At 40.8% G+C, this 27545-nt stretch overlaps 2 protein-coding genes across 2 annotated transcripts in view; one reads left to right on the top strand and one right to left on the bottom strand.

Moving 5' to 3' along the window:
- The window catches only part of LOC134213682 (uncharacterized), a 53443-nt gene that overhangs the window by 10369 nt on the left and 15529 nt on the right, over nt 1-27545 (top strand). The window lies entirely within an intron of this gene.
- On the bottom strand, nt 12763-25915 carry LOC134216782 (uncharacterized). Its single transcript, XM_062695586.1, has 5 exons — nt 25832-25915; nt 15891-16240; nt 15634-15821; nt 15363-15568; nt 12763-12804 (listed from the first exon to the last, which is right to left on the bottom strand). The coding sequence occupies exons 1-5, from the start codon at nt 25913-25915 to the stop codon at nt 12763-12765; spliced, it is 870 nt and encodes a 289-aa protein (XP_062551570.1).

Genomic DNA, 27545 nt, shown 5'->3' with positions numbered 1-27545 from the left:
TTAAGTCATTCAAAAGGCTGTAACAACTTAGGCAGTTAACTGCGGTTTCTCTCAAAACATATTGCGACAAGTAATGAGTACGGAGGCTCTACATCATCATCGCTTGGAGGTTCAAAAATAAAGGTTTGAGCTGTCAGAAAGTGCTTGACAGAGAAAGATGGCGTAGAAAAAAAGTGAATATAAAAAGGAAGGAGGAAGGGCCAAATAACCGAAGGTCACTATGTTGAAGCTATTTGGCCGAACAAAACATTAGGTCGGAATCCATCTGGCCGAAAGTTGATTGGCCGAAATAAGCATACGGTCAAACATTTCGTTTGGCCGAGCAGGTCAGTAGGCTGAAAATGCCGCCATAAGTAGTATCTGTATCTGTCAAATTGTACAAATTCGTCTTATGCAAGTAAAGTAATTCCACTAAAAAGCTCAAAATGAATTTCTTATGAAAATGCCGTTTAACCGAAATGATTCTTTGGTAGAAATCGCTATATGGCACAAAATAGTCATTTGGACGGATCAAACGGCACTCAACGTTGTTTGACGAACTGGTGTTCTTCTTATTGGCATCACATCTTCCACCGGGACATTACTGCCTCGCAGCTTAATGCACCTCCACAGTTATTAACTGCAAAGTTTTAAGGCATGCTTTTATTCATATTATCATGAGGTTGAGTCGCATTATCTCTTATATTGTTCGTAATGATTGGTTTTCTAGGCGGCTTATTGGGCCAGCGCAAACCTCCTGTCTCGTCGGAGGGCCGTCGTGTCAGGGCTGTTTAGCGTCCCACCTAACACCAGGACTTGGGCTTGTGCGCTTTGAGCGGCACACGGTCGCTTTGGTGGGGCCTACTTGCGGATACATGCAGCTTTTTAGAGAGGTTAAACAGGCCCCACGGTCAAACCCCACCACATCCTAGGCAAGCCCCACAACTCGCAGATGGCCTGGGGAGGGGTCGTCAAGCCCTTGGACATAGTCCCTGCTGGCCGGCTGAAGAACAACAAAGCCCCTGGGGTTGACCAACTACCAGGAGAGCTATTTAAACACGGTGGTGAGGCACTGGCTAGAGCGCTGCACTGGGTCATTACCAAGATTTGGGAGGAGGAAGTTTTGCCGCAGGAGTGGATGGAAGGTGTCGTGTGTCCCATCTACAAAAGGGCGATAAGCTAGATTGTAGCAACTACCGCGCAATCACATTGCTGAACGCCGCCTACAAGGTACTCTCCCAAATTTTATGCCGTCGACTAGCACCAACTGCAAGGGAGTTCGTGGGGCAGTACCAGGCGGGTTTTATGGGCGAACGCTCCACCACGGACCAGGTGTTCGCCATTCGCCAAGTACTGCAGAAATGCCGCGAATACAACGTGCCCACACATCATCTATTCATCGACTTCAAAGCCGCATATGATACAATCGATCGGGACCAGCTATGGCAGCTAATGCACGAACACGGTTTTCCGGATAAACTGACACGGTTGATCAAAGCGACGATGGATCGGGTGATGTGCGAAGTACGATATACATGGACATTCTCGATTCCCTTCGAAACCCGCAGAGGGTTACGGCAAGGTGATGGTCTTTCGTGTTTGCTATTCAACATCGCTTTGGAAGGGGTAATACGAAGAGCAGGGATTAACACGAGTGGTACAATTTTCAATAAGTCCGTCCAGCTATTTGGTTTCGCCGACGACATAGATATTATGGCACGTAACTTTGAGAAGATGGAGGAAGCCTACATCAGACTGAAGAGGGAAGCTAAGCGGATCGGACTAGTCATCAACACGTCGAAGACGAAGTACATGATAGGAAGAGGTTCAAGAGAAGACAATGTGAGCCACCCACCACGAGTTTGCATCGGTGGTGACGAAATCGAGGTGGTAGAAGAATTTGTGTACTTGGGCTCACTGGTGACTGCCGAAAATGACACCAGCAGAGAAATTCGGAGACGCATAGTGGCTGGAAATCGTACGTTCTTTGGACTCCGCAAGACGCTCCGATCGAATAGAGTTCGCCGCCGTACCAAACTGACAATCTACAAAACGCTAATTAGACCGGTAGTCCTCTACGGACACGAGACCTGGACGATGCTCGTGGAGGACCAACGCGCACTTGGAGTTTTCGAAAGGAAAGTGCTGCGTACCATCTATGGTGGGGTGCAGATGGCGGACGGTACGTGGAGGAGGCGAATGAACCACGAATTGCATCAGCTGTTGGGAGAACCATCCATCGTTCACACCGCGAAAATCGGACGACTGCGATGGGCCGGGCACGTAGCCAGAATGTCGGACAGTAACCCGGTGAAAATGGTTCTCGACAACGATCCGACGGGCACAAGAAGGCGAGGTGCGCAGCGGGCAAGGTGGATCGATCAGGTGGAAGATGACTTGCGGACCCTCCGTAGACTGCGTGGTTGGCGACGTGTAGCCATGGACCGAGCCGAATGGAGAAGACTCTTATATACCGCACAGGCCACTTCGGCCTTAGTCTGATTAAATAAAATCATGAGGTTGAGACGATGATACTTCATGCCCACCCAAGTAACATTTTATGTTTTATAACGAACTTGAAGTATGCAGAGGTTTTTGGAGCCGAGGAAGGTTCTTAAGATGATTCGAGGCCTGTCATTTGAAAGGGGAGCTCCCGGGAAAGGGGATGGAACTACATCTTGCATGTGGAGGTTTTGGAAAGGAAGATATGTTTCTGTGGTGGTTTGAACCCACCCTTATGGAAAGGGGGATCCCATACAAATGAAGCATAAATTTCTGCATAACTCGAAAACTAATCAGAGAATAAATCAATTTTAGGCGAAACGAAGTTCGTCGGGTCTGCTAGTGGAATAATATTTATGCTCTAACTTTTTGACTCTCCGTGGACAAGACGTCACTAACAGAGATAAATATAGATTTTACTAACCTTTAAAATTTATGTAACTGGTCAAACAAAAATTCGCTTGAATTTAATTTGCTTGTCCAGTGAACTACGTGCAGTGAGTGCCTATGGATGATTTATTACTTACACCCGAAACTAGATGCGTTTATTTTCGAGTAGCTCCAAAGTTTTTTCTAGTGGGGCAACTAATTTTTGATCAAGAGTCTAACAACTATACTATATCACTGTAACTAACGAGGCTGGATTAAAAATAAAGAGACGCAAAACTCCTACCTTTAACAACCTTGTGCTCGATTGGAACAACCGATTTGACTGCAAATGCGCTGTTCCTATTCTGACATCTCCATTCTTTGTTATTAATCCAGGCTCGCTAACTATAACTATATTTCTCAACCAGTACTTTAATTTCTCATTTTCAATGAGACATGTCACGCGATGATTACATATCTGCCCCTTTCAATATCTATTGAAACGCGAAGAATGAAAGGCATGCTAAGAAAATCTCAAAAAATATTTATTGCATGACAGGGCATAGAAGTGTGCAATATCTGCACACTTATATCTAAGAAACACAAAAATAAATGTGTTTCTTACCACGTGCAACTTTTTTTTTTACTGATGGAATGCGGGGGTGATCCGAATAAATCCGGATTACCGTCAAGATTGAATTAAAGTGTATGTATTTTTCGAAGATTTCCTCTGTTCAATAAGGGTGTTTTGTTAATATTTTATTGATAAACTTGAATCAATTTTTTTTGCGTTCGTGACCTACCGCAGAGCAATATTTGATATGTTATTTGGAATTATTCAATTTCAGTAAATATTCAGTCAGACACTATTCACTTAGCATGAGAAATTGTTCTCATATTATCCCATCGTAGCAGTTGATGATCATGACGATGCACCATCAAATTGCGCACGCAAATCATTTCTCCCCCTTTTTGCCTTTCTCGTATACAAAGTATATGTACGTAAAGGCTATAGGATCACTCCAAAACCGAACTTTTGATAGAAGGCTCGGAGACCCATAGTGTTATATACCAATCGACTCAGTTCGACGAATTGAGGTGATGTCTGTATGTGTGTATGTATGTGTGTGTGTGTGTGTGTACAAAAATGTGAGACACACTTTTTGGTACTTGGCATTATTCGATTTGCTCGCAACAAGTTGCAGTCGACGCGGATTGTGGTCTAGTTGTTTCCTATTGAAAATTGGCCCGATCGGTCATTGCGTTCCAAAGTTATTGAAAAAACATTGTTTTTCTGCCAAGGGTCCCCCCTTGGGAAAAAAAAATTCAAAAACGAAAAAAATTTTTTTTTTCAAATTTTGCAGCAATGCATTCTAATGACCGCATATGCATATGAATTGATGTAAAAAGTAAAATCTATCCCCCTAAAGTGCTATTTTGACCTCTCTTATGTGTTTTTATTATTTTTTTAATGCGCGAGAAAGGCACCACCAACGCTAGGTGGATTGATCTGGGTTTTTAACAATCCTTTAATACGCTGTTGAAGAGAATGTTCCGAAATGCACCCATGTTGCAAAAAGGCATAACATCACTCGTATAATATTTTCCCAATTTAATTTCATTACATTTGATCACTTTCTATTCAGCATTAAGTTATAACGCTCAGATTGACAAAAACAATTTATGTATTGACTCACTATATTCGTTTGAAAGTCACAAGAAACTCGTTGCCTTTGAGTTGGAAATCTGGGGGCTGCATTGCTAATTCTTGTAAATTTTTGTGATTGCTCTACAAAATGATTCATTGTTTTAGTTTGTATCGGATAAACAACATCGTAAGGGATCCGTATTATACCTTCCCCCCGACTCAACTGTCTGTGTATTGCATACACAAATTCATCCGGATTTGAGGCGCAATTTATACTCACCCCATCGTCGCGTCGCACGCACGTTTCCACATCACCGTCAAGACTACGCCGGCAGCCAGCCGTGCGCGCGCTCATCCTCTATAGCTGACCGGTTTCATCTTATTATGAGGCAATTTTCCACTCTCTCGACCCACAACTCAAGAGTGCATCCTCTTAATCACTTGGAGAGGTGCATCGAAGCCGGGCTTGCATTTTTTGAAGCCGGTCATCTTGTTTACCTTCTACGCGGTATTACCGCCACTTATTATTTGCCACCCATCGTTGACCCTGGCGTAGACAAACAGGCAAGGAATCGTTCCACCAATAAGCCCACTTAAATGGGCAATAGTTCTCGAGAAGACCGACGACGGTGGCGATGGTTCTCACCAGTAATTGACAGTGCATGACCGGTAATTGTATTGACGATGGAATATTTTTTTCTGTCTTCCAAGATAAGTGGAGCGTCCTTACCACGGGACTTATTGAATCGTAAAAGAATCAATTCAACTATATACCTACATGAAACAAGTATCCGTATTTGGTTTAAGAAAATGAGCTTGTTCTTTACATTTATTTATTAGTTCACATTTCCGTTTGTTTTCCATCTTGGTGTCATTTGCTAGAAATAGCCTTTAAAACAGTCAATTATAATCATCCTTATAACCTATCGGGTAGGCCAACGAAAGCGAGAGCGAATAAATAAGAAAGTATACATCATTGCCCTTGGCAGAAGAGTTGTCAACGCATTTAACCGTCTGGCAGAGTGCTCCGAAGCGGGTCAGTGGTTTCTCTTCCACTGCACATACAAGATGTGATCGATCGATAAACTTGTCCAATTCGTGAGGAAAATCTCAATTGGAGCGTCACGTGGAATTGCAAATCACCATTCTCGGATACGGTGTTTGACTTGAGGAATGTTCAGATTCAGCATCATCATCGCAAGATTCCTATCGATCACTTTTCGTTATTCCTATTCTTGGAAATACTTGAAATGTTTTCGTCAATATGACGCGAATTTCACTGGGAGAAGAACGTCATTTGTATCATTTTGGCTCTTCTTGGTATAGTAGCTGGTGGGCGTTGTTCCCGGAATGCTGATGTGGGGAATATTCTCCGCAAATCACCAAACTAACTATAACGTAAGTTATTTTTGTAGATGCTGTGTAGTAGCAAGATTCGTAAAGAAAGATTGCCTGATTGAGAAATGGTTCATAACAAAACATGAATGCCAGTCTGTTAGTCTTTTCAATATGTTGAAAACCTTGCTTAGTTGATAGCTTGATTATCTTTAATTTACATGATCCTATGAACAGTATGGGCTAGGCAACTGTATCATTCAACATACTTCCAAGAAGTTATAAAAGCATCGCAAAAACTCAACCACAAAGATTCAAGCACCCCGCCAAGCCCTCATGAGGAAGCGCTTTAATATCAAATAGTTGCATATATTATAATGAATCAGAGCCCTCACCAGAACAAAAACGATGCATGATCTCAGTCGAGTTGACTGCGCAGTCAGTGGCAGTACCAGGCAGGAAGAAAGACAAAAACGACGCTCATCTCGACTGGGAAATGATCGCTCATGGATGACTTCCATGTTCATAAATTGCCGGTGGGAAGCCATTCATTCCGCTTGCCGGTGCATTCTGTTATGACGCATTCGATTGCGTGTTACTGGGGTTTCTCTCTATGTCTTCTATATGTTACTTATGTCGAGCTGAAAATGCGCATTGTTATAAGCCATAAGATTCCTAAGCACTTGCCCAGCTGGATTTATAGACGTGATTTCGATGAGTGGATCACGAGCAAACGATCGGATAATTGAATACCGTCTAGTTCCATGGAATTCAATTGGCGTACTAAAAATTATAATTCGACTCCCGAGGAATCACGTGGCCCACCAACAGCCACTTTATCGCGATTGTTCATGCCGGACGAGCAGCGAGCGGCCAATAATTTTCCAATTTTCTACCATTATCCTCAAATGGTAATTTTTCGCTAACGATCACATCAACGATTCCCATTCCCATAATCTTCACCTCGTTTACGGACTGGTTCGTTACACGTTTGCAAAGCATATTTGAAACGACTTCCGAACCAGACAATGACCTCCCGGCGAGGGTCCACGACTGACCGAAGCGCGGATCATGACCGACAATTTTCGCGTTATAAGCGAATCAAAATCTAATGAAGGTGAAAACGATTCGGCACCCCAAGCATGCAGGTGATGCCTCTCCACTTCAGGCGTACTTTTTGGTGGAATATCAATAAGTTATTGTACCCCACACATATTTCGCATCGTTGGCGGTTGCATACGGCGCCACAGGGAAAAACGACAACGACCGGTGGAGCTTATGCGGAATGGATGATCATTCGATGGAAATCAAATTGAGAAGTCATGGATTAACGATCGGAGCAAAACTGGGCGGGCGCTAGGAAATCCGTAAGGAATGAAGCGATTTGACTTGATTGAGAATGTTCACACAATTAAGTCGATTCAAGGATGAGACCTGACCTAGATGGTAAGCAAAATTACTATCATTTTGGGCCGCGAAACCAAACTTATTGCGTTGTTGTTTAGAATAAAATAGCAATCTCTAACGAGTAGCTACTCAAACACTTTGTTTAAGTTCATTTTTTATCATACTTTGATTAGTTAATGATAGAAATACTGATTAAGGATGAAGGATGGATTTGCAATCAAGCACAATTTATTATTTTCAAAACTATCGCTCACTACCTCAATCAAGAATCTATCATGAAGTTCGTCGGTTCTAGAATGGCGGGTGGCGCAATTGTCATCTCATCAACAAACTGCTGTATAATGTTATTTTTTTTTATTGAATATGAAGGTTTACAGTCTGGCTGGTTAATCTCTGAGCTTTGATCTGTATGTTGAAAAAAACCTTGTCGATCGTTTGTTTTTATTGCAATTTAATGCTAACATCTACTGGTTTAATCGCCAAACAACTTACAAAATTCTTTTGCGACTAACTGAATAATGCCTGGCATAGGGGAGTGCGCTACCACGCCATGCAGCCGCCGCCGATAGTTTTTGGCGTTACGCCACCGACGACATTCCTACAAATATGTTATGCCTCTGATCTATAATTTCCCACGCCGATTGAAATAAAAGTCGGTGGAATTTTTCTATTGGTATTGGTATTGGTATAAATCCTTGAAAGTTAACAGAATTTTTCATAAAAATACCTTGACAATGCCATACAGTGTTCTATTGGAAATTCGAAAAACTTTTCGTAGAATCTTAGAAAAAATTCCAGTGGAAGTTCCGAAGAATTTCATTCGAAATTCCGGAAATTAAAACCCGAGTAGAAGAAAATAGCTCAATAATATCAAATGTTGATAAGATAGCAAAATTAGATATGGACATGATTCACAAGACGACAATATCAATATTTTGCACTAAAATATCATGAGGAGATCGAATTATGCTATTTGTAATAAGTGATCAATGTCATGTGCCATTAGTTTGTTCTTATCCATAGCATATCTTGATATTTAAATGATATTTCGGTACAATTTTTTGATATTGTTGCCTGTTCTTTTAATAAATTTCCATGAAGTTTTAAATCTCAGTCCACATTCCAGAAAAAAATTCTGCAAAGTTTCGAAGAAAATTCCATGAAAATATAGAAACAAATATCAGTGCAAATTTTGAATAACATCTTGTGGAACTCTAAAGAGTTTCCAAAGGAAATTTAGAAACATGTTTCATGAAAGCTCCCGAGGATTTTTCATTGAAATCAAATTGTTGAACGGGAAAAGGCCGATTGGTCGATGGTCTTATGGCCGAAAGTTGTTTGGTCGAATATGTCGAACAAACTATTAGGCCCTGGGAGCTGCGAACTTGATCGAATGTAATTTTCAAGATGTTTTTCTTGAAAACAGCAAATTCCCTCTTAGTGTTCAATGTACTCATACATCAATGTGAGAACACAATAAATTATTACTATATTTATTTTTTTAAATTAATGGGCCAAATGTAAAACAAATTCATGCCGTTAACTAATATTGTGTTCCTCGGCATTTGCACAACAAAAAGTCTGGCCGAATAGGTCAAAATGGATCGTTTGGCAGGAAGGGCTATTTGGCCGAGAATGTTATTTAGCCGAATGTGTCGTTTGGCAGAACTGGTCATATTACCAAAAAAGTCGTTTGGCCGAAAAGGTTTGGAAGAAATGGGTCATTTGACCGAACTGGTTCATATTTTAGGTCATATAATTCGATCAGCAAATGACTTTTCGGCCGCATGTCGCTGTCAGCCAAATGACATTTTCGGCCAAACTATTTTTGAACTAATAACTGATTCAGCCAAACGTTTAATTTGGTCATTTTCAAAATGTCATAAACTATGGCAATTTCATCGAACTTCAGCAGTTTGCAAGGCAAGTAGGACTATGACATAGGGACATGCTTCTGGAGATATTACCCACCCTCAGGTAAGTTGCGAGCCCCTTGAGGCAGACTGAAGCATCAAAATAAACCATTTTCAAAATACCACAGACTATGCCAATATGGCTATACAACTTCAGCATTTTGCAAGACAATGTCATTTGGAAATTCTGGGACATTGACTAACATGAAAGCAATTCCGTGACCCTTGGGAGAGCTTCCGGTGGCATCAAAGTTAAGCATTTACAAAATACTACAAACTATAGCAGTATGGGTATCAAGTTCCGCGTTTTGCAAGACAGTGAAATTGTGACATCCAAATATGTTTCTGAGAGTCAGAAATGAATATCAAACTGACCTCGGTGTGATATTTTGAATATGGTCGATTTTGATGATTCCTAAAGCGCCTCTTAGAGCCTCTGAACTGACCTCAGGACGGCCAATATCTAATGTGACCAGCAAGCGTCCTGCCAAACGCGGGACGCCTATCTGGATTGCGTCACTGGCTTGAAGATGGATCCTCCAAAAGTGCATTTCGCATAGATATTGGTTAAAAAAAAATTTGTAAGGCTGTATGAATTGTAATAATATTGTAAAATGAAGTTGAAAAATGCAACGTCCCGCGAAACGCCGGATGGCAGATATCATTACTTCACTTGTCTTACAACATTTTGAAGTTCGATATCCATACTGTCATAGTTTGTGACATTTTGTAAATGGCCTACTTTGATGCATATCCGGATATCATAGTCCTACTCTGCCGGTAACCGCAAGTCGAGCACATTTGTATATGGGGCTCCATATACAGATGTGCTCGACTTGCGGTTAGCGGCAGTACTTGTCTAGAAAAATGCTGAAAATTGATACCCATATTGTCATAGTTTGTTAAATTTGGAAAACGGCCCGATTTTGATGCTTCCGAAGGCTTCAAGGGAATCGGAACTGAAACCAAAGTAACCTATGCCCACAGAACCATATCAGGATGTCATCTCCGCTTGTCTTGCAAAATGCTGAAATGTGATGCTCATATTGCTAATATAGAGCGAAAATATTGAACTGGTAATTTTTGGGCTAGTTCCCAAAGGGTCACTTCAAAGAAACCTGTTTTTGTCCATTTCTGGAACAGTTGTAACCATGATTTTTGGTTCTGATTTAATCCCTTCATACAAGTTATCGAAATGGTATGAATAGGGACGAAATAAATGTCATTTTGTTGGACTTATATCGCCCAAAAAAGAAGTTGTGGTCAAATTTACTGCACTGACCCAGTTACCCATGAAACAACTCCGGATAGGAGGAACACATCATAAGTCCCAACAAATATTCAGAATCCTGGAATTCGTACGAGCAGAACAATGATAAAACCAGGTATATACGACATAAAATGACGAAATGGCATCAATTTGAGTTTTTTTCCTTCACTCAGGCCGATACGGGATAATGGCTTCGCCCCATCCCAAGGTAATCAACAAAGAAGTGACATAATTTGTTTTAGCATGGTAACTCCCATCCTTTGTTCAAGCTTATGATATCATTTGCTTTAAATGACATTTCTAAATTTTATTCCCTATCAACCATCCAACTCTTTGATGTCTATGAGGGCCTCGGTGAGTCGAAAGCCTCTTGTTAAGTTGACTTCGTATCATCATTTCTTTCGCTTCCATAGTAAAGGAGAAGATGGGCGTGGCCAGCAATGGTAGCGTTCATGCTTTATCATTTTGGCCCTCCAATCGGGTTACTATTAAAACCTAAACAGCTATCAGATTGCAATCTACGAAATATTCCGTTACAACGCAACGCAACCGAAAGTCTTCTGCCGATAATCATTTAGTCGAAGGCCACAAGGCTCAAAGTTGTTTCGCCGAATATGTCATTTGGTTGGACAAACCTTTAGGCCAAAACCCAACTGGCCGAAATGGACACCTGGTCATTTAGCCAAAAAAGTCGTTTAGCTGAATAGGTAATTTAGCCTAAAGTCCCGTTTTGTCGAAATGGTCATTTGGCCGTAAATTGACCGAACTGGTCCTTTGACCGAAAAAGTCGTTTGGTCGAATAGGCCATTTGACTGAGATAGTCGTTTTGTAGAAAGGATCATTTGACGGAATGGGTCAACATTTAGTGTCCATAATACGCGTTCAGCAAATATCATTTTCGGTCAAACGACCCCTTTCTTCCAAATGATGGTGTCCACCAAATGGCGTTTTCGGCCACTTGGCCAATTCGAAAAACGACATGCTAGGGTAAACGGCTTTTCTGCCAAATAACCAAATTCACCATTTGTCGCTTTCAGCTAAATGATATTTATATTCGATCGAATGGAAGACAGCTTGATTGTTTTTGTTTTAGTACCGAATTAAAATTCCGAAAGTCGTGGAAGAAAATTTGGCGGTAGAATATATTGCACAACGTCTTGTTGAACATCCAGCACGAGTTGATCAATGTCAAGTAGATTAGCAATACCGTTCACAAGGAGGACTGCGAAATCGCATTTCGGACTTTGCTCCTGGACAATGCTCTAATCCTTTTTTTAGCAGTGCTCTCGCGAGTAGATCTAATGGTCTCAACTACGCAACGGAAAACACCATCTGTATTCTCATCCGAAGACAGCTAGCCAAGCGACAAGCGGTATCTAGAAAAACTTGCCGGATTTCGCTGAAAACCTCCAGGAATGGTCGCTGTTTTTCACCATGTACGTGTCATAAACCCTCCTTAGGGGCCCTCCTTAGTCGTGCGGTAAGACGCGCGGCTACAAAGCAAGACCATGCTGAGGGTGGCTGGGTTCGATTCCCGGTGCCGGTCTAACTTGGCTTAGAAACCTCGCAGTTAATAACTGTGGAAGTGCTTAATGAACACTAAGCTGCGAGGCGGCTTAGTCCCAGTGTGGGGATGTAATGCCAATAAGGAGGAGGATGAGACGTGTCATAAACGCAGATGTGCGGACCTACCAATGAAGCGATCGTGCAATGAGCGATTGGAAAAGTTCGCGCACTACGTTGCCCGGAAATATATTACTTAGAAATTTAGGTCAACTTTACGTACATTGTCGAAAATTTGGTAACATTCGATAGAGGCATTTGGAGTGCAGGATTTCGTGTACAATGTGACGCTTGACGGCTGGGCAAAATGTATCAGAAGCAAGCTCGTAAGATGTAAACGATTTGTCGAGCTTAGCTAAGAGTCAAAGTGGGCATAAATCAGAGCGTTAATGAATAAAGCTTCCAGTGAATGATTAAATATGTTATGATTAATTCATTCTATGATTAAAGATTATGATTAATGATTAATTCATTTTCGACAATGATTAATGATTATGATTAACGAATAAATTCATTTTTGACAATGATTAACGATTATGATTGATGAATAAAACGTTTGGAATATGATTAACGATTACCGGTCGTGATTAAATGTTGACACAATATGTGTATGATTAATGATTAACGATCGATATGATTAATGAATAATGATTATGAATAATCAAATTAAATGATTTGCAAAGTGATCAATGATCAAGAAACCTATCTGTGGAGCTTATTGTGGGAATAGGCAAGCGGGAGTCTGCTGGAAAACTGTCACTGCTGTCTGCGATGGTTCACCACATGTATTGGGGACCGTCGTGGAACAGTGGCGCCACCTTCAAAAGTTTAGAGAAAAATAGGATAAACGTAAACAAAAGTCGTGCAAAAATGTTCGTTTTTGTTTCGCTGATTTTACTAGAAAAATCACTTGAAGTCCCATATAATGTTCCGTAAACACAAAAAACAGCTTTCGTAGTGTCTTTTTTTACTAAATCCAAAGAAATATTTGTTTTGTGAGTGGTGTAAATTCGTGTTTTTTAAAGTAGTGTTTCTAACAACAACAATCGCAATATGAACGATAGTTTTCACAAAGATTCTTACGTAAAATGTGTAGTTCGGTCATGTTCCAAGAAAAAAGGACCCGGAATTTCTCTCCACAAGTTCCCGGATATTAAAACGGATCAAAACATTTACAATGAATGGTGTTCTGCGTTAGAGTTGACATGTAAACCCTCAGCATCTGCTAAAGTATGCAGCGACCATTTCGATATAACCGATTTCCATACGATCAGTAAGTTCAAGCTTCCTTATTGTGCATACAAATGACGAACATTTAGTTTATACTTTAGAGTCATCCGATCAACGCAAGCTAATACTGAAGCGCGGTGCCATTCCGAAGTTGGCAATACAGGATATCAGAACGTAAGGAAAAGAAGATCAGCGCTCCCAGCTCCTACACGAAGATCACAGAGCGCAAACGGGAGCGAAGGCTGCTTGTGGATTGTGCAATGAATCGCAGGTCGAAACATCTGGAAATCATGATATATTAGTGGAACCAGTGCCTGTTGTAAAACAAGATACTTCCATTCAAGTTGATACCATTGAAATGGACCAACTTTTCTTGAAAAAAGTTCGAAATGTTATCGAAATTCAAAGTGAGGAACAATTAACTGCTTGGACAGGAATAAGTAATTTCAAAATGATTGATGTGATAACTGAAGCGCTGCAGATGGTTCCGGAATCATCAATTTTGTCGAAGTACGTAATATCGCTGAAAAATGTGGTAATGTTGGTTTTCATAAAGCTGAAAACAAATCTGTCGTTCCGCTGCATTTCATCTATGTTCGACCTCTCGCCAAGAACTGCATCCCGATATTTTATTACAGCTGTTCCAATCCTAGCAGATGTTATGCGGATTGCTGTGCCGTGGCAAAGCGCTGAAATGGTTTCAAACGATTTACCCTATCATTTCGCTAAGCATAAAAACGTTCGTGCGGTGCTGGATTGTACCGAAGTTCCGATACAACGGTCCTCCTGTTTGCATTGTAGAATAATAACATATTCTCACTATAAAGGAAAAGAAACTGCCAAGTACTTAGTATCGGTTACTCCTGGAGGATGTTTCAGCTACATTAGCCCTGGGTATGGAGGAAAAGCATCGGACAAGTTCATATTCAATGGATGTGACATGGTTTCTCTATTTGAAGAACACGATGCGATCATGGTAGATAAAGGATTTGCTATTGCTAAGGAATTATCTGAACACAACTTACACCTGATTCGACCACCAATACTATTCGAAGACCAACTGACTACAGAAGAAGCACGCGCAAACGTCTCCATAGCTGCAGCACGAGTGCATGTTGAAAGAGCTATTCAACGATTGAAAAATTTTAGCATATTGACGGATAAAGTGGACAGTTCGCTGGTATTTTTGTTGGATGACATTTTAATAATACTAGGAGGGGTTGTGAATCTATCCGCACCTATTCTTTCTGACGAACGATTTACAACAAATTGATTGTAAAACGACTTTTATGAAGAAAATTAAATCAATTACAAGCTTACTTTGAATATTAATCATTTCTTTATTAGTTGTATGTCCTTAGGCGATTTTATTCTGAACAAAGGATAGGCAAAAATATATTAAAATAAATGTCACGTAATACTGGAATCAATCTAGCAATAAAATCTTTATCATATGGTACACATATGCTCAAATAATCATCATTAAACTCACAGTAAATGACCAACTCAGCTTTTTCGAGTTTCAGAAGACACATTCCCAATTGAATTTGTCCATAGTATGAATGTTTTTCCTCAAGTAGAATTCACCATTCTTGTTCTCCAACCATTTTAGTTCTGCGGCAATTTCTGTAGCGGGTTTATATTTACCAACAACAGGGCATTTTATCTCAATTAGGGTCCTCTCCTCCAATGCCACCGCATCTGGCGAGCACCCTAAATAAGGTACTTGAGGAGGTATAACTAGACCCATTCTTATAACTGTTTTCCCAATATTTCTACGCCTGTAACTATGCAGAGCTTTACTCTCCGTTTCCTTCCCATACACGAGTTGGGGTAATCGCATTTCCATGGGGTGTAGAATCGGGGACAACTTTTTTATCCAATCTCGACTTCCATCATCATTGTTATAGTAGGTGAATAAATCGTAGCACTCACTCGCCGTGATGCGCATTCGTCTTTCTCGTCGCCATACAGGATTAGATTGGTCATGAGTTTCCAAACAAATTGAAATACTTTCATATGGAGATACACATATTTTCGATTCATAGAAAGCATGTTGGTATGAATCACCCAAAGGCCCAAAATAGTATTTCCATTTTGAAGTGACAGCAGGAATCCCGAATAGTCTGTCTAGGTAACTTCGAACGTGATCCTTCTCCTCTGAATTATTTTCTTTAGTCGACTTTTGCGGTGGCCGCTGGGAGTTCCACGAGGGTAGAGGTATATGACTAATATCCTTGCCTGTGCCTTCTGCCGGTACAACGTGTTGAACCAACTCCTCATCTTGCTGATCATTTCTAGCTAGTACGTTTCTTCCTTTAAATGACTTTGCAAGGGCACTTGCTGGCAGCTCTGAAATGCAAAATGATTACTCATTCAAAAACCTTTATTTACGAATGGTAAAACAAAACACCTACCTGTTATGAAAAGTTGCAGTATGCTATTACATAAGTCATCGGATATGTTCGCCCCGGCAGGCTTAGATCTCTGATTGCACAATCCGGAAAGTGGTACTGGCGAGTACATCGTTTCTGATTGTACCTTGGCAACTTTACCCCATTGCTGTCGTATGTCGGTAGCCGATAACACTTCTAGCTCTTTGGTTCTGCTTGGCAAAAATTAAGAAAGAGTAGTTAGTATGCACTACGAAAAACAAGAGGTATGTTATACTTACGTGTGAATGTACAAGAGACATGCAAATTTGTGTTTGCAGTGATGATTTCCTGCAGGGCATGAACAGTGTATCTGCCAATCCTTGAAATTTGTTGATGTCACAATGTTCACTTGCCTTGGTGGTTCAGACGGATTAGATCCCCGAAGACAGCTACAGAAAATATGTATTTGGCTGCCTTTTATTTTTGTCGCTCCTGCGATTAGAACATGATTGTTCTTGAATAATTGATTGCCTTCAATCCAATTCCGACGGCTCTTTTCTGCGAAATCGAACAGATCAACTATATCGACATCCACACGTATGGTATGTAAAAAAAGATTCTGCAAAAGGTGAAAATTCAAAACGACGATTCATATTCTATCTACTAATTTGACCTACCTTTTCATCCATTTCGAACGGAATTGTGAGTTTTATAAATACGGAATGAAGCAGTCTTGATGATCCTATGATAATATCACTAACAAATTCTTCATTTAACGTTTTGATTGATAAAAAATCCGTAGTTTTTAACTCGATAAAAGTGGATAATACAAAAACACAAACTCGCAAATGAATTAAAAAAAGGTTTACTGCACTTGAAATTGTTGATTGGATATATGATAATCACTTTCGCTATAGATTAATTTGGAGAAAATCGAATAACAAAAAGTTCATTCCAGTGCAAAATGTTTATTTACATTTTTCTATTCTTTCTTTACCTGTCAAAATTCGGCGACATCTCCCTATTTGACTGACTGTGAATTGCCACGATTGCTTTGATTGATATTTTGGTGGCTCTCCGTTGTCGTTCATATAAAGCCTACTTAGATACTTTCAAATCTATTGGATTGGACTTTCCATAATTAAAACCCAGTGCCATTTCACTGCCACACACTATCTACCAAATTGTGTTATTAAAAGGTACACAAATTGTATGATTATGATTGAAGATTAATGAATAAAAGCGATGTATGCAATGATTGAAATTGATGATTAATGAATAAACTGAAAACAATCATGAATATGATTAGTGATAAATGATTAAATGTAAAAATCTATGATTAACTATTAGTGATTAATGATTGAATCGTATTTTTGTATGATTATGATTAATGAATAATGATTAAATAACTCATTATTCATTAATCATGATTAAATCTATGATTAATCACTAATGCTCTGGCATAAATACACGAAGCAAAATTGTGCCGTGAATATCTACATAAGCACATTTGAACGTGCAGACGACAAAACAAATGCGAAGTTAACGGATGTATGTACTTGTCTACGCTACCCACTACTCCACTCCGAAAAACTGCCTAGAAATTCCTTCCGAACGGAAGCAGCAATAAACACCAGTTGCAACGGATCGTTCCAATGATGCTCCACAGTCTGACGAAGATGATCCGGACATACGCCTTCATCGACAACGAATCTTAGCTCTCACTAAGAAAGCATTTTACAGCAGAAGAACTTGGATGACAAAGATCGCGAAACGTACTCTGCTTGACATGGACAGGTGGTACGTGTAAGTTGGAATTTCTGCGAAAAACACATCCCAAGTATACAAACTAACGGATGTTCAAACTATTCAGCAGCAACAAATCCGCCCTCAAACCACGATTGCCTCTGAAGTGCAAAGTCGATCCAGTTAACTTACTAGGGTTCCTTAAGATCCATACACTGATGTATTTAACTCCGAAAGTGTTCCGTCCGAGCCAATAGCCGTTAAAACTCGTCTGGTACGGATTGTCTACGAGAGCTGCTCTTCCAATAGAATTAATTACCATGCTGCGCAGATATGCAAATGTAACCAAGGTTCTGACGAAAGCCTCCACGCAGCTATGAAAAGCTATTTCACTCCCGATACCAGACAAATTTCCGCTTTCCGTAGATGACCAGTGCGCCATGAACGTTTTTTGAAACGGTGACGATGACCAAGGACCGGCGCTTTGAATCGGTTCTGCTTTAGAATAATGATGCTGCGTTGCAACCCGATAGTAAGGCGATGGTTTTCAAGAAATGGGTGTGTTTTGAACGGCGAATGAAGAATGTTAAATGTTTGGCCGACGCACTCCACAAAAAAAAAATGATCATTAGCTGTTAGGAAATTGACAGTAGATGGGTTGAAAAACTGCCAACTACGCGAGTAATATCTGCCAGTGTTCCGGTATATAATCCAAACAAGCCGAAAGAACTAGGGTACAGTACACGGTCCTTGACTTCAGTTTTATTAAAATGGTCCGATCAGTTAAGGTCCCTAAGGTCAGTTTTAAATTGATTCAGTTCCGAGAGCATCGAGCTGCGGTTTCTCACTCAATCCCTCATGTATCCAGAGCACCTGTAGGGATACATCCGGGCACAGGTGAATCAGAGCAATGCGTAATCGGATCGCGCCAACTAGAAGGTGATGGTCAGACGTTGATGCAGATATGGTCGATTTGATTTTCAGTTTGTGCATCACGAGAGACCCACCCTAATTCCTCCAAGACCATGACGTCTCATGACACGGTCATAGCCCGTGTTGTTGGAGCTGGTCTTTGTATTGAAGTCGCCCATGTAAATCTTGATGTTATCGATCATTTAGTAATCTGCGTTTGATCATTTAGTAGTTTGACAATAACTCATTCCAGAGGCTAAATTTCGAAATGTTTTGTATGGTGAACTGCTAGTGCGAGGGTTTTTCTACAACTCTACCTAACAGGCCGATGTATGAATTCCACTATTAACGGAGTTAAGGTACCAGTTGCAGTAATTCATACTAAATGATAACAAAATTTCAATCAGTTACTATAAGTTACTGCTACTAGCGCTATAGCTCCGTTATTGGTGAAATTCAAATAATGAACTGTTAGACATAGTTTTAGAAAAACCTTCGCACTAGAAGTGCGCCATACAACAAATTTTAAAATTTGTCCTCTGGAATGTGTTATTGACAACTTACTAAATGATAGAATGCAGATTACTAAATGATCGATAACATTCTTGGCTGAATATGCCAATGATTATTCACTCAATAATTGATTCCCACATGATGAACTCTGCCTCTGCTAGGTGCCATGTTCCCTTGAATACCGGAATATAACAATACCTGTCCTGATAGTAGTTTGTGTTCTCCAAAGTTTGGCCAATGGACTTCACTCAGATATAAAATTCCGAGTTTCATGTGAAGTGCCTTGCTGACGAGTTATGCCAGTTTACCCTGCTGAGCTGACGTTAAAATATTCCATGTTCCAATTCGTGTCTTTTGTTTCATGTCAAAAATCGTTGCCATTAAGGCACACCGTCGCAGCATGCGTGGAATATAATAAAAATGACAATTGTGCGTTGCTTTCATATTAAGTGATGTTCTTTTGAAAACGCGAGTGAATTTAGATTTGGATTCCAGGAGGCCAGGAGGCCAGCAGCCTACTGGAGCACAAAAAATGATAAAACGTTTGATGAAAAAAATGAGAAAAATATATTATATGATAATCATTTTATGATCTTCGAATTCTGGAGACTAAACTGTTAAGAGACGCATATGAAATCCCTCGACGCTTTTGATTTTTATTACATAGCCGTATTTCTTTATTTGTCCAAAACTGTCTTTTCTCACATTCATTAACATCCCTTCAAGTTGTTAACTCAGCCGCGTCGTACTTTAAACTAATCAAGTACATGGTACTAAAAATATCTCGGATAGGTCAATCTCGTCTTTTTGATAAACAAACTCTAAATTAGCTCTGAATTGAATTTATCGTTTGAGATTGTTTATACTTCCCAACCTGATTTCAATACATCCAGTGTTTTCGAGCGATTACCGCAAGCAGGGAACATTCATTAAAATCCATTTAACAGCTATACGAGGAGCGGCAATCCTCCAACTACAAAGTAGCTCGCCGTCATTATCAGATGCCCAATGTGTCGACCTACAGCATGACAAAAACGACGCAATTCGCATTTTGGACCATTCTTGCTCTAAAATGCTATAGAATATGGTGGATCCGTCCAATCGTGACACATCGAATATGTTGTGGTAGCGTGGAAGGGTGTTTATGATGCGTAATAACGGGCACCGGATAATTCACGCTAACGAGACGAGACCTAGCCCGGAACGAGACAGCCGTCAGGAGTTGTCAATTCGGTACAATTTCTACCGCTGACATCCCGATCCGAAAATGTGTTCTGGTCGCAGCCGGGCCGGACATTGACCGCGGGCCATACTCCGCGCTTTTGGACAATCAACGAGTCTACTAAATTTTGTTTTTTTTTTCGTCGTCCGATACGGTGGGACAGACGGCTGTGTTTTTATGCTAACAATGATATACATACATTTGTCTGTTCCTTTCCCAAAACCGGCGTCGCGTCAGGAAGCGATGATAGCACTCTGCCGTCCGAGTTTGGAAACTCGCAAAATAATGCATACTTAGCAGTTGGTATCGGTCAATTCGGTGTGTTTGGATGTAGATATGCTGCGGCGAACATAATCCGGCAAATCAGCACAAAAACGTCCGCCTTCCCAGTCCAGTCGTAGGTCAACGCAGGGCTGTTCAGTCAATGAACGTAGGTATTGGAAGAGCAGAGACTGAGAACAATGCGACTAAATAGCACTTTTCGCAGCAGAACCGAATCCAATCAAATTTGAAACGAATGGCGTAGGTTGGTTTACTGGAATCTGATCAATATGGTGGGTAGTGCCATCGAGATTACGTGTCGAACGTGGAAGTGCAGCATCGCTGTTTCGTCTGTTGCGGTCCGGTGAGCATCGATGACGGTGGGCTTGTGTGTCGTGTCATACCCCTACTATTAATTGCGTTGGTTGGTTGGTTCTGGTCTGCGTTCTGTTCTGATGAATGTGATTTGAACGAAGTGCGATCTTGATTTACGTTACGATGAGCATGAAAGGTCATTATCAGCCGAGTGGATGGTTATTATTAGAGTTTGACCTTTGCTGGTTGATTTTGGAGTAGATCTGTTTCAATGTCACCTATTTATTTTAATTGCAATTGGAAGTTTTAATCTGTACCTAATTATCTTTTTTTCGATGAAAAAATGTGATTATTAAATGCTTTGGGCACAATATGTGTTATTTTCATATATTATACAAATCAAGCGCGATCTTTGCTTACATCCTTTTTATTTATAACTTTTCCACCGTATTGGTATGTATTGATTGAAGCAAAAATATTATGTAACAAAATCAGTATCCAGCTTCTAATTATCTCGAACAATCTCAAATTCCAATTATATAGTTTAAGCTATTTTATGAAGGTTTATATTCGTGTTTGATGTTCTGTTTCCATCGATAAATTCCCTATATTAACATGCATCTATTCTAATCCGATGTTCACAATAGATAAAGTAAAATTTTCCTAATTGCTGAAAATCACCCATCTACTTATTGTGCATTATTCTCATTCACTCTATTATGCACAGGTAGGTTAGTATACCAGATGAAAGCCCCCCGATCCGACTCAGACGTAGGACAGAAAGTTGCCGCATTGTTGGCGGCGCACTTTTTTTTTACTCAGGGTAGGGTAGAGTCAGTCGTTACGTCAATAATAGCAATCGTTTATAGGTACACCCCCGTAGCAGAGGTTTTGCTGTGTCGTTATCAAACTAAATCATCTCGGAAAATTTTCCCGCTGCGCAGTGCATGACATTCGTTTCAGTCTGTTACATCCAGTAACTGACATACGTACCTAACTGGCTACAATGAATGCAAGTCGCGATGCGGTTTGAAATCTAAATAGATGTCACTTGAGCCAACAGAATCGTTTCCACATATCTGCTCCGACTATCCAGTTTAGTACCTACTGCTCGGAACTATTTAGCTTTGTGTGTAGCCATATTGTACTAATGGCATCGTTATTTTGCGTTGCGCTGCCGATTGAGTCATCATCTGCGGCGGACAGCCGTCATGCTCATCCAAAACGATGCGGCTTGGATATTTTCTTTACTGCAGGCTAACGTGGAGAAACTCTTTCTTCGACTTTCTGCTTATGTGGAAATATGAAGAAGAATCCAGGACTAATGTTTTAATGATTACACCATTATGTATAATCGATATTAGTTAGGTAAATCAAAAATTGAGCATTTTGAAAAATCTCTATCATTATTGTCTGATTTTCACTCTTACCCCCAAATCAATCACAAGAGCTTTGATTCATCAAACTGACATACAGTAGGAGCTGCAATGTATGTGCGTCCAAAGTATCCCCATTATTCCACTTGTGTTTGTCATAGTTATTGCATGTTTATCGATGTCAAACTAAGCTGACTTGCCACAGGATTGAATTCTCGATTCTCACGCCAGTCATAGAATGCTTTTTCTCGAACATTGTGGATTCTCCATTTGGTGATTTTGGACTCCCGCCCTCCCCCTTGTATGGAAGGTTTAATTTTTTTCTATGGATCGTAACGCTCGGCTTCACCCCCTCCCCCTTCAGCTTTACGTAATTTGTGAAAGGCCCCTAAACCCATCATTCACGAAAAAAAAAAACACTGGGGGGACCATAGTTTTAATTTTTTTTTCATTTAAAGTTTAAGGCCTACCATCTATTTCCAAAATAGAAAAACATTGCTCCAACCATATACACATGATAAGGTAACAAAAATCTTTGAGTTTAATCATACATCATAAGGTGGACGGATTTCGGTTCCTCACGGTACTAAGCACAGGACGGATTATTAAAAACTGTAGGTATATAATGATGATTCGTAAAATGGTTTCTTAAGCTATTGCATACATATTTGAACCATTTGTTTGAGAATCTGCACGCACTTTGATGAGCAATTATGGAGTACTGATTGTAGTTTTCGAACTGGAAGTGCCCCTTGGTGTTGAATTTTGTCAAAAACGATTGATCTGTATCGAAGATTTTAAAATTCGCGTAAAAAAGGGTCATAGTGTGTCTAGCGTCACAAAAAGTGAAGAAATGTTGAAGTATCATGAGAAAACAAATACCATTCGATCGATTTTGGCAACATTCGATTTTGGCAACATAAATGTTCCGAACGTGTTGCGAGTTCAGTGCGTGTTTTCTCTTGTTTCGGACAGCAGAACGATCGCGCGATCTGCCGAAATATTGTGTTCTGCATTACGCAGCCGGTAATAAAGTTAATCAGTTCAGTGCGTGTTTTTTCGGATTAGCCATCGAGCAAGCGTTGTGCAGTGTGTGTTGTCGTCGCGAAGTAGTTGAGATATCGAATCAGTCTTCGTAAGACACGCATTGCTTTTCCGTTTTTGTATATTCATCAATATGACGGCGTTCAAAAGAAATAATTAGTCGCTTACCAAGGCAATTTTCAATATATTTCCTCCCAACTACCATACTATTCCTTTCCAGTGCGCTCATGGAGATGCAGAGAATTCCTCGGTCTCTTGTAGCAATAAGTTTCGAACTAATTTTCCTCTCCGTATCCTAATTGACTGTGAGGACGTGGCCGGCATCGTTATTGGTCTTGAATTAAAGAAGCATGTACAGCGAGAATAGCTTTCTAGTCCCAAGAAAACTATTCAATTGATGAGCTGTGCATTATTTGTTGATTCTCGGCCAATCACGACTTGCAACTACGATGGGTACAGTTAATCAACCTAAGCTAGGCTAAGCTATAAATGTTCCGAACGTGTTGTCAAAATCGAATGCAGTTTCTCAAACAAATGATTCATTTATAGGCAAGGTATTGGAGTTTTGGGTTTTAAAAAGGTAGCCTCATACATCAGGAAAATATTGTCACAGATTTGGATCTCTATTTTCGTTTGCAAATGGGGCAACATTATGATCTCATGCGTTAAAATTTTAGCAAACTTTCTTTTTTTAGAAACTCGAGAAACTGGATCAATTTTTTCCGAAATTCAAACACTTTTCTGATGGTGTTGAACTTAATATTATAAATGAAAAAAAAGCACCCAAATAAAGATAAAAAACAGTTTTCTTAGCATGTAGAAATATGGTTTAGAATAATTTGGCCGAAAGGGTAAATTGGTCGAACGCCGTTTTGAGATGTTCGAAGTGTGTTTCGTCCAGGGTGGGACGACCCTACGTTGTGTTAACTTTCTCCAGGATTCAGACGACGAATAACAAGAACTGTTGGCGACTTTACTATTAATTTATTACCTCCGAGAGGCAGCGTGCCAGCTCGGAGGTTACGATAACGAATACTGTACATCACATGGTTTGAGGAGTCGCCTTTTATAGGCGACTCTTAGTACGGCAGGACAATTATATAATAATGTTACAACTATTGGGGACGTGTGCACAAACATTCAAATTTAAATTCTAATTGGACTTACAGAGCGCGCCAACTGCTATGCACATAACGCAAGCAGTTGGCGCGAGAACAGTGAATAACAAAAGTGACACAAAATAAAAGGCGCACACACGCTGCACTGTTAGGCTTCAACAGCAGCTACGTCGATGAGCACAGTTCGTGATCGAACAAAGTGCTTAGTGAAAAGTGAGAACTGAGCAGTGAGAAACGAAATGTTAGAAGTGAGTATGGAGTAGCTAGAAATGAGTACTGAGTAGTGAGATGTTTGCAGTAACAAGTGAGAAATTGGTAGTGGTCTCTTCGCACTTCACACAATTATTATTTCTCATTTGCTACTTCTCACTACTCAATTCTCACTTCGCACTTTTCCCTTCTCACTTCTTTCTTCTCATTTTTAGTTTCTCACTTTTCACTTCTCACTACGCACTTCTCCCTTCTCACTTCTTTCTTCTCACTTTTCGTTTCACACTTCCACTTCTCACTTCGCACTTATCTCTTTTCACTTCTTATTTCAAATTTCTCACATACCACATTTTTTTCTCACTTCTCACTACTCATCTTTCATTACTCACTTAAATTACTCCACCTTCTCACTACTCATTTTTCATTACTCACTTCTAACTTCTTCCTGCTCACTTTTTACTTCTCATTTCTCACTTCTCACTTTTCAGATCGCACTTCTTCTTTCTCACTTCTTACTTCTGCCTTCTCACTTCTTACTTCTGCCTTCTTACTTCCCACTTCCCGCTTCTTACTTCTCACTTACTTCTCACTTTTCACTTCCCACTTTTCACTTCTCATATTTCACTTTTTACTTCTCATTCGGATTTTTCACATCGTAGTTGATTTTCGAAAAAAATTTCTTTTCATTTCTCAGTTCATTTTCTACTTCTCACGTTTTTTATGAGATGTGAAGAATGTCTTATTCCTCACTTCTCGCTGTGCACTTCATGTAATTCTCGCAAATCACTTTTCATTACTCTTCACTACTCGCAATCTAAGTTTTTTTTTCCAAACTTTTCAGCTAAATAGCATTCGGCCAAATAGAGTTAGGCCAAACGGTATACGGTTAAATGGCCCGACACCGTGTGTTCGATCACGAATTGCGCTCACCGACGTAGCTGCTGTTGAAGCACGACAGTGCAGCGTGTGAGCTGCTATTCATGTATTTTTTGTTGTTCTCTGTTCTCGCGCCAACTGCTCGCGTTATGTGCGTAGCAGTTGGCGCGCTTTAAGTCCAATTAGAATTTAAATTTGAATGTTTGTGCACACGTTCCCAATAATTGTAATACATAATAATAATTGATTTGCCTATAAAAGGCGATCCTACACTTCATGTATCGTACAGTTTCGTCATCGTATCCTCCGAGCTGGCACGCTGCCTCTCGGAGGCAATAAATCAATAGTAAAGTCGCCAACAGTTCTTGTTACTCGTCGTCTGAATCCTGGAGAAAGCTAACACAACGTAGGGTCGTCCCACCCTGGACGAAACATTGGTGCCGTGACCAGGATGGTACTTGGAGGATTTCTGGACGACTACAAGCAACCGCTGATGAATTGCACTCCAACCCGTCGGACAGGAAGCATCATCCGTTCATTTCATCCCCCGCTATTCAGTGTGGACTAGTAGCGATCGAACAGGACTGCCACCTTCCAGCCAGTGTGCACATCGATTCGACGGAGGAATATCATCACGATACTGTCACCACAGCCACAGGGCTGTTTTCGGACCGCAGCGTCAACCCATTCACATTTCGGACCGTCAGCGTCATTCCCGGCCGCAGCGCCATTTCGGACCGTAAGCGTCAACCTTTCCGGCCGTAGCGCCATTTTGGACCACCAGCGTCAACCCACCCGGCCGTAGCGCCATTCCGGACCACTGCGCCAAGTTTTCCCTCGGACCGTCAGCGTCAACACATTCGGCCGTAGTGCCATTAAGACCATTGCGTCATTTTCGTGGACCATGTCCAACCTCGTCAACATCATCATCGGATCATCACATCGAATTCCGTCGGCCATAGCGCCGCATCATCAGATCGCCAGTCATCATCGAACCGGCTGCGTCAAATTCAATTGGATAAAGCACCAAAATGTTGTGACCGGAATCATCAACATTCCGGCACCCGCCCTGCATCAACCCATTTCGTGTGCACAAAACTGATCGCACAATCAGGAGCTGAGTAGGAATAAAACGAAACGATCGACAACAGCAGCCCTAGCCGACCGCAAAGAGGAATTGAAAAACATTCGTTTTGGGGGGCAGTATGTTCGATCACGAACTGCGCTCACCGACGTAGCTGCTGTTGAAGCACGACAGTGCAGCGTGTGAGCTGCTATTCATGTGTTTTTTGTTGTTCTCTGTTCTCGCGCCAACTGCTCGCGTTATGTGCGTAGCAGTTGGCGCGCTTTAAGGTCACTCCTGACGGAATCCAAGTTTCAAAGTGCTCGCGTTTTCGGGGGCCACCACTCGATACGGAAGCAACGCACAACTGTCATTTTTATTGTTTCACGCATGCTGCGACGCAGCAAAGCTAAATCAACAAAAATGACAGTTGTGCGCCACCTCTGTATCGAGTGGTATGTCCCCGAAAACGCGAGCACTTTTAAACTTGGATTCCGTCAGGAGTGACCTTAAGTCCAATTAGAATTTAAATTTGAATGTTTGTGCACACGTCCCCAATAATTGTAATACATAATAATAATTGTTTTGCCTATAAAAGGCGATCCTACACTTCATGTATCGTACAGTTTCGTTATCGTAACCTCCGAGCTGGCACGCTGCCTCTCGGAGGCAATAAATCCATCAGTTGAAGTCATCAAGCAGTTGTTCTTATTCGTCGTCTGGATCCTGGCGAAAATGAAACACAACGTAGGGTCGTCCCACCCTGGACGAAACATACAAATGAAAATGCATTGAAAAATAACTTTGACTTAAAGAATATTGAGTAAAGGAGGAATCAACTTACGCAGGGAACGCAGTATGTTAGATTAAAGAGACTTTTTTTCTTTTCATCGAGTGACGGATAATATCGAGTTACGGGACATCGAGTTAGAGCGAGTGCACTATATAACTCGTGATTCATGACACGTCGCCAGATGCCATTCTCCTATTTACCGCAGGGTATTGTCCGCAGCACCTTACGCTCGAATACTCCGAAAGCTCTCCGATCAGCCTCCTTTAACGTCCATGTTTCATGGCTGTATAAAGCCACCGGAAGAATCAGAGTGGTATTCAGCGCCGCAAATTTCGTTTTCGTTTGCAGACTACCGGACTTATTTTATTTTTATTTTTATTTATTACCAGACTAAGGCCGGAGTGGCCTATGCAGTACACAAAAGTCTTCTCCATTCAGCTCGGTCCATGGCTGCACGTCGCCAACCACGCAGTCTGCGGAGGGCTCGCAAATCGTACACCACCTG

Source organism: Armigeres subalbatus, chromosome 2, assembly GCF_024139115.2.
Source record: "Armigeres subalbatus isolate Guangzhou_Male chromosome 2, GZ_Asu_2, whole genome shotgun sequence".
NCBI classification, from domain to species: domain Eukaryota; kingdom Metazoa; phylum Arthropoda; class Insecta; order Diptera; family Culicidae; genus Armigeres; species Armigeres subalbatus.
This window is presented reverse-complemented; position numbering and strand designations above follow the sequence as displayed.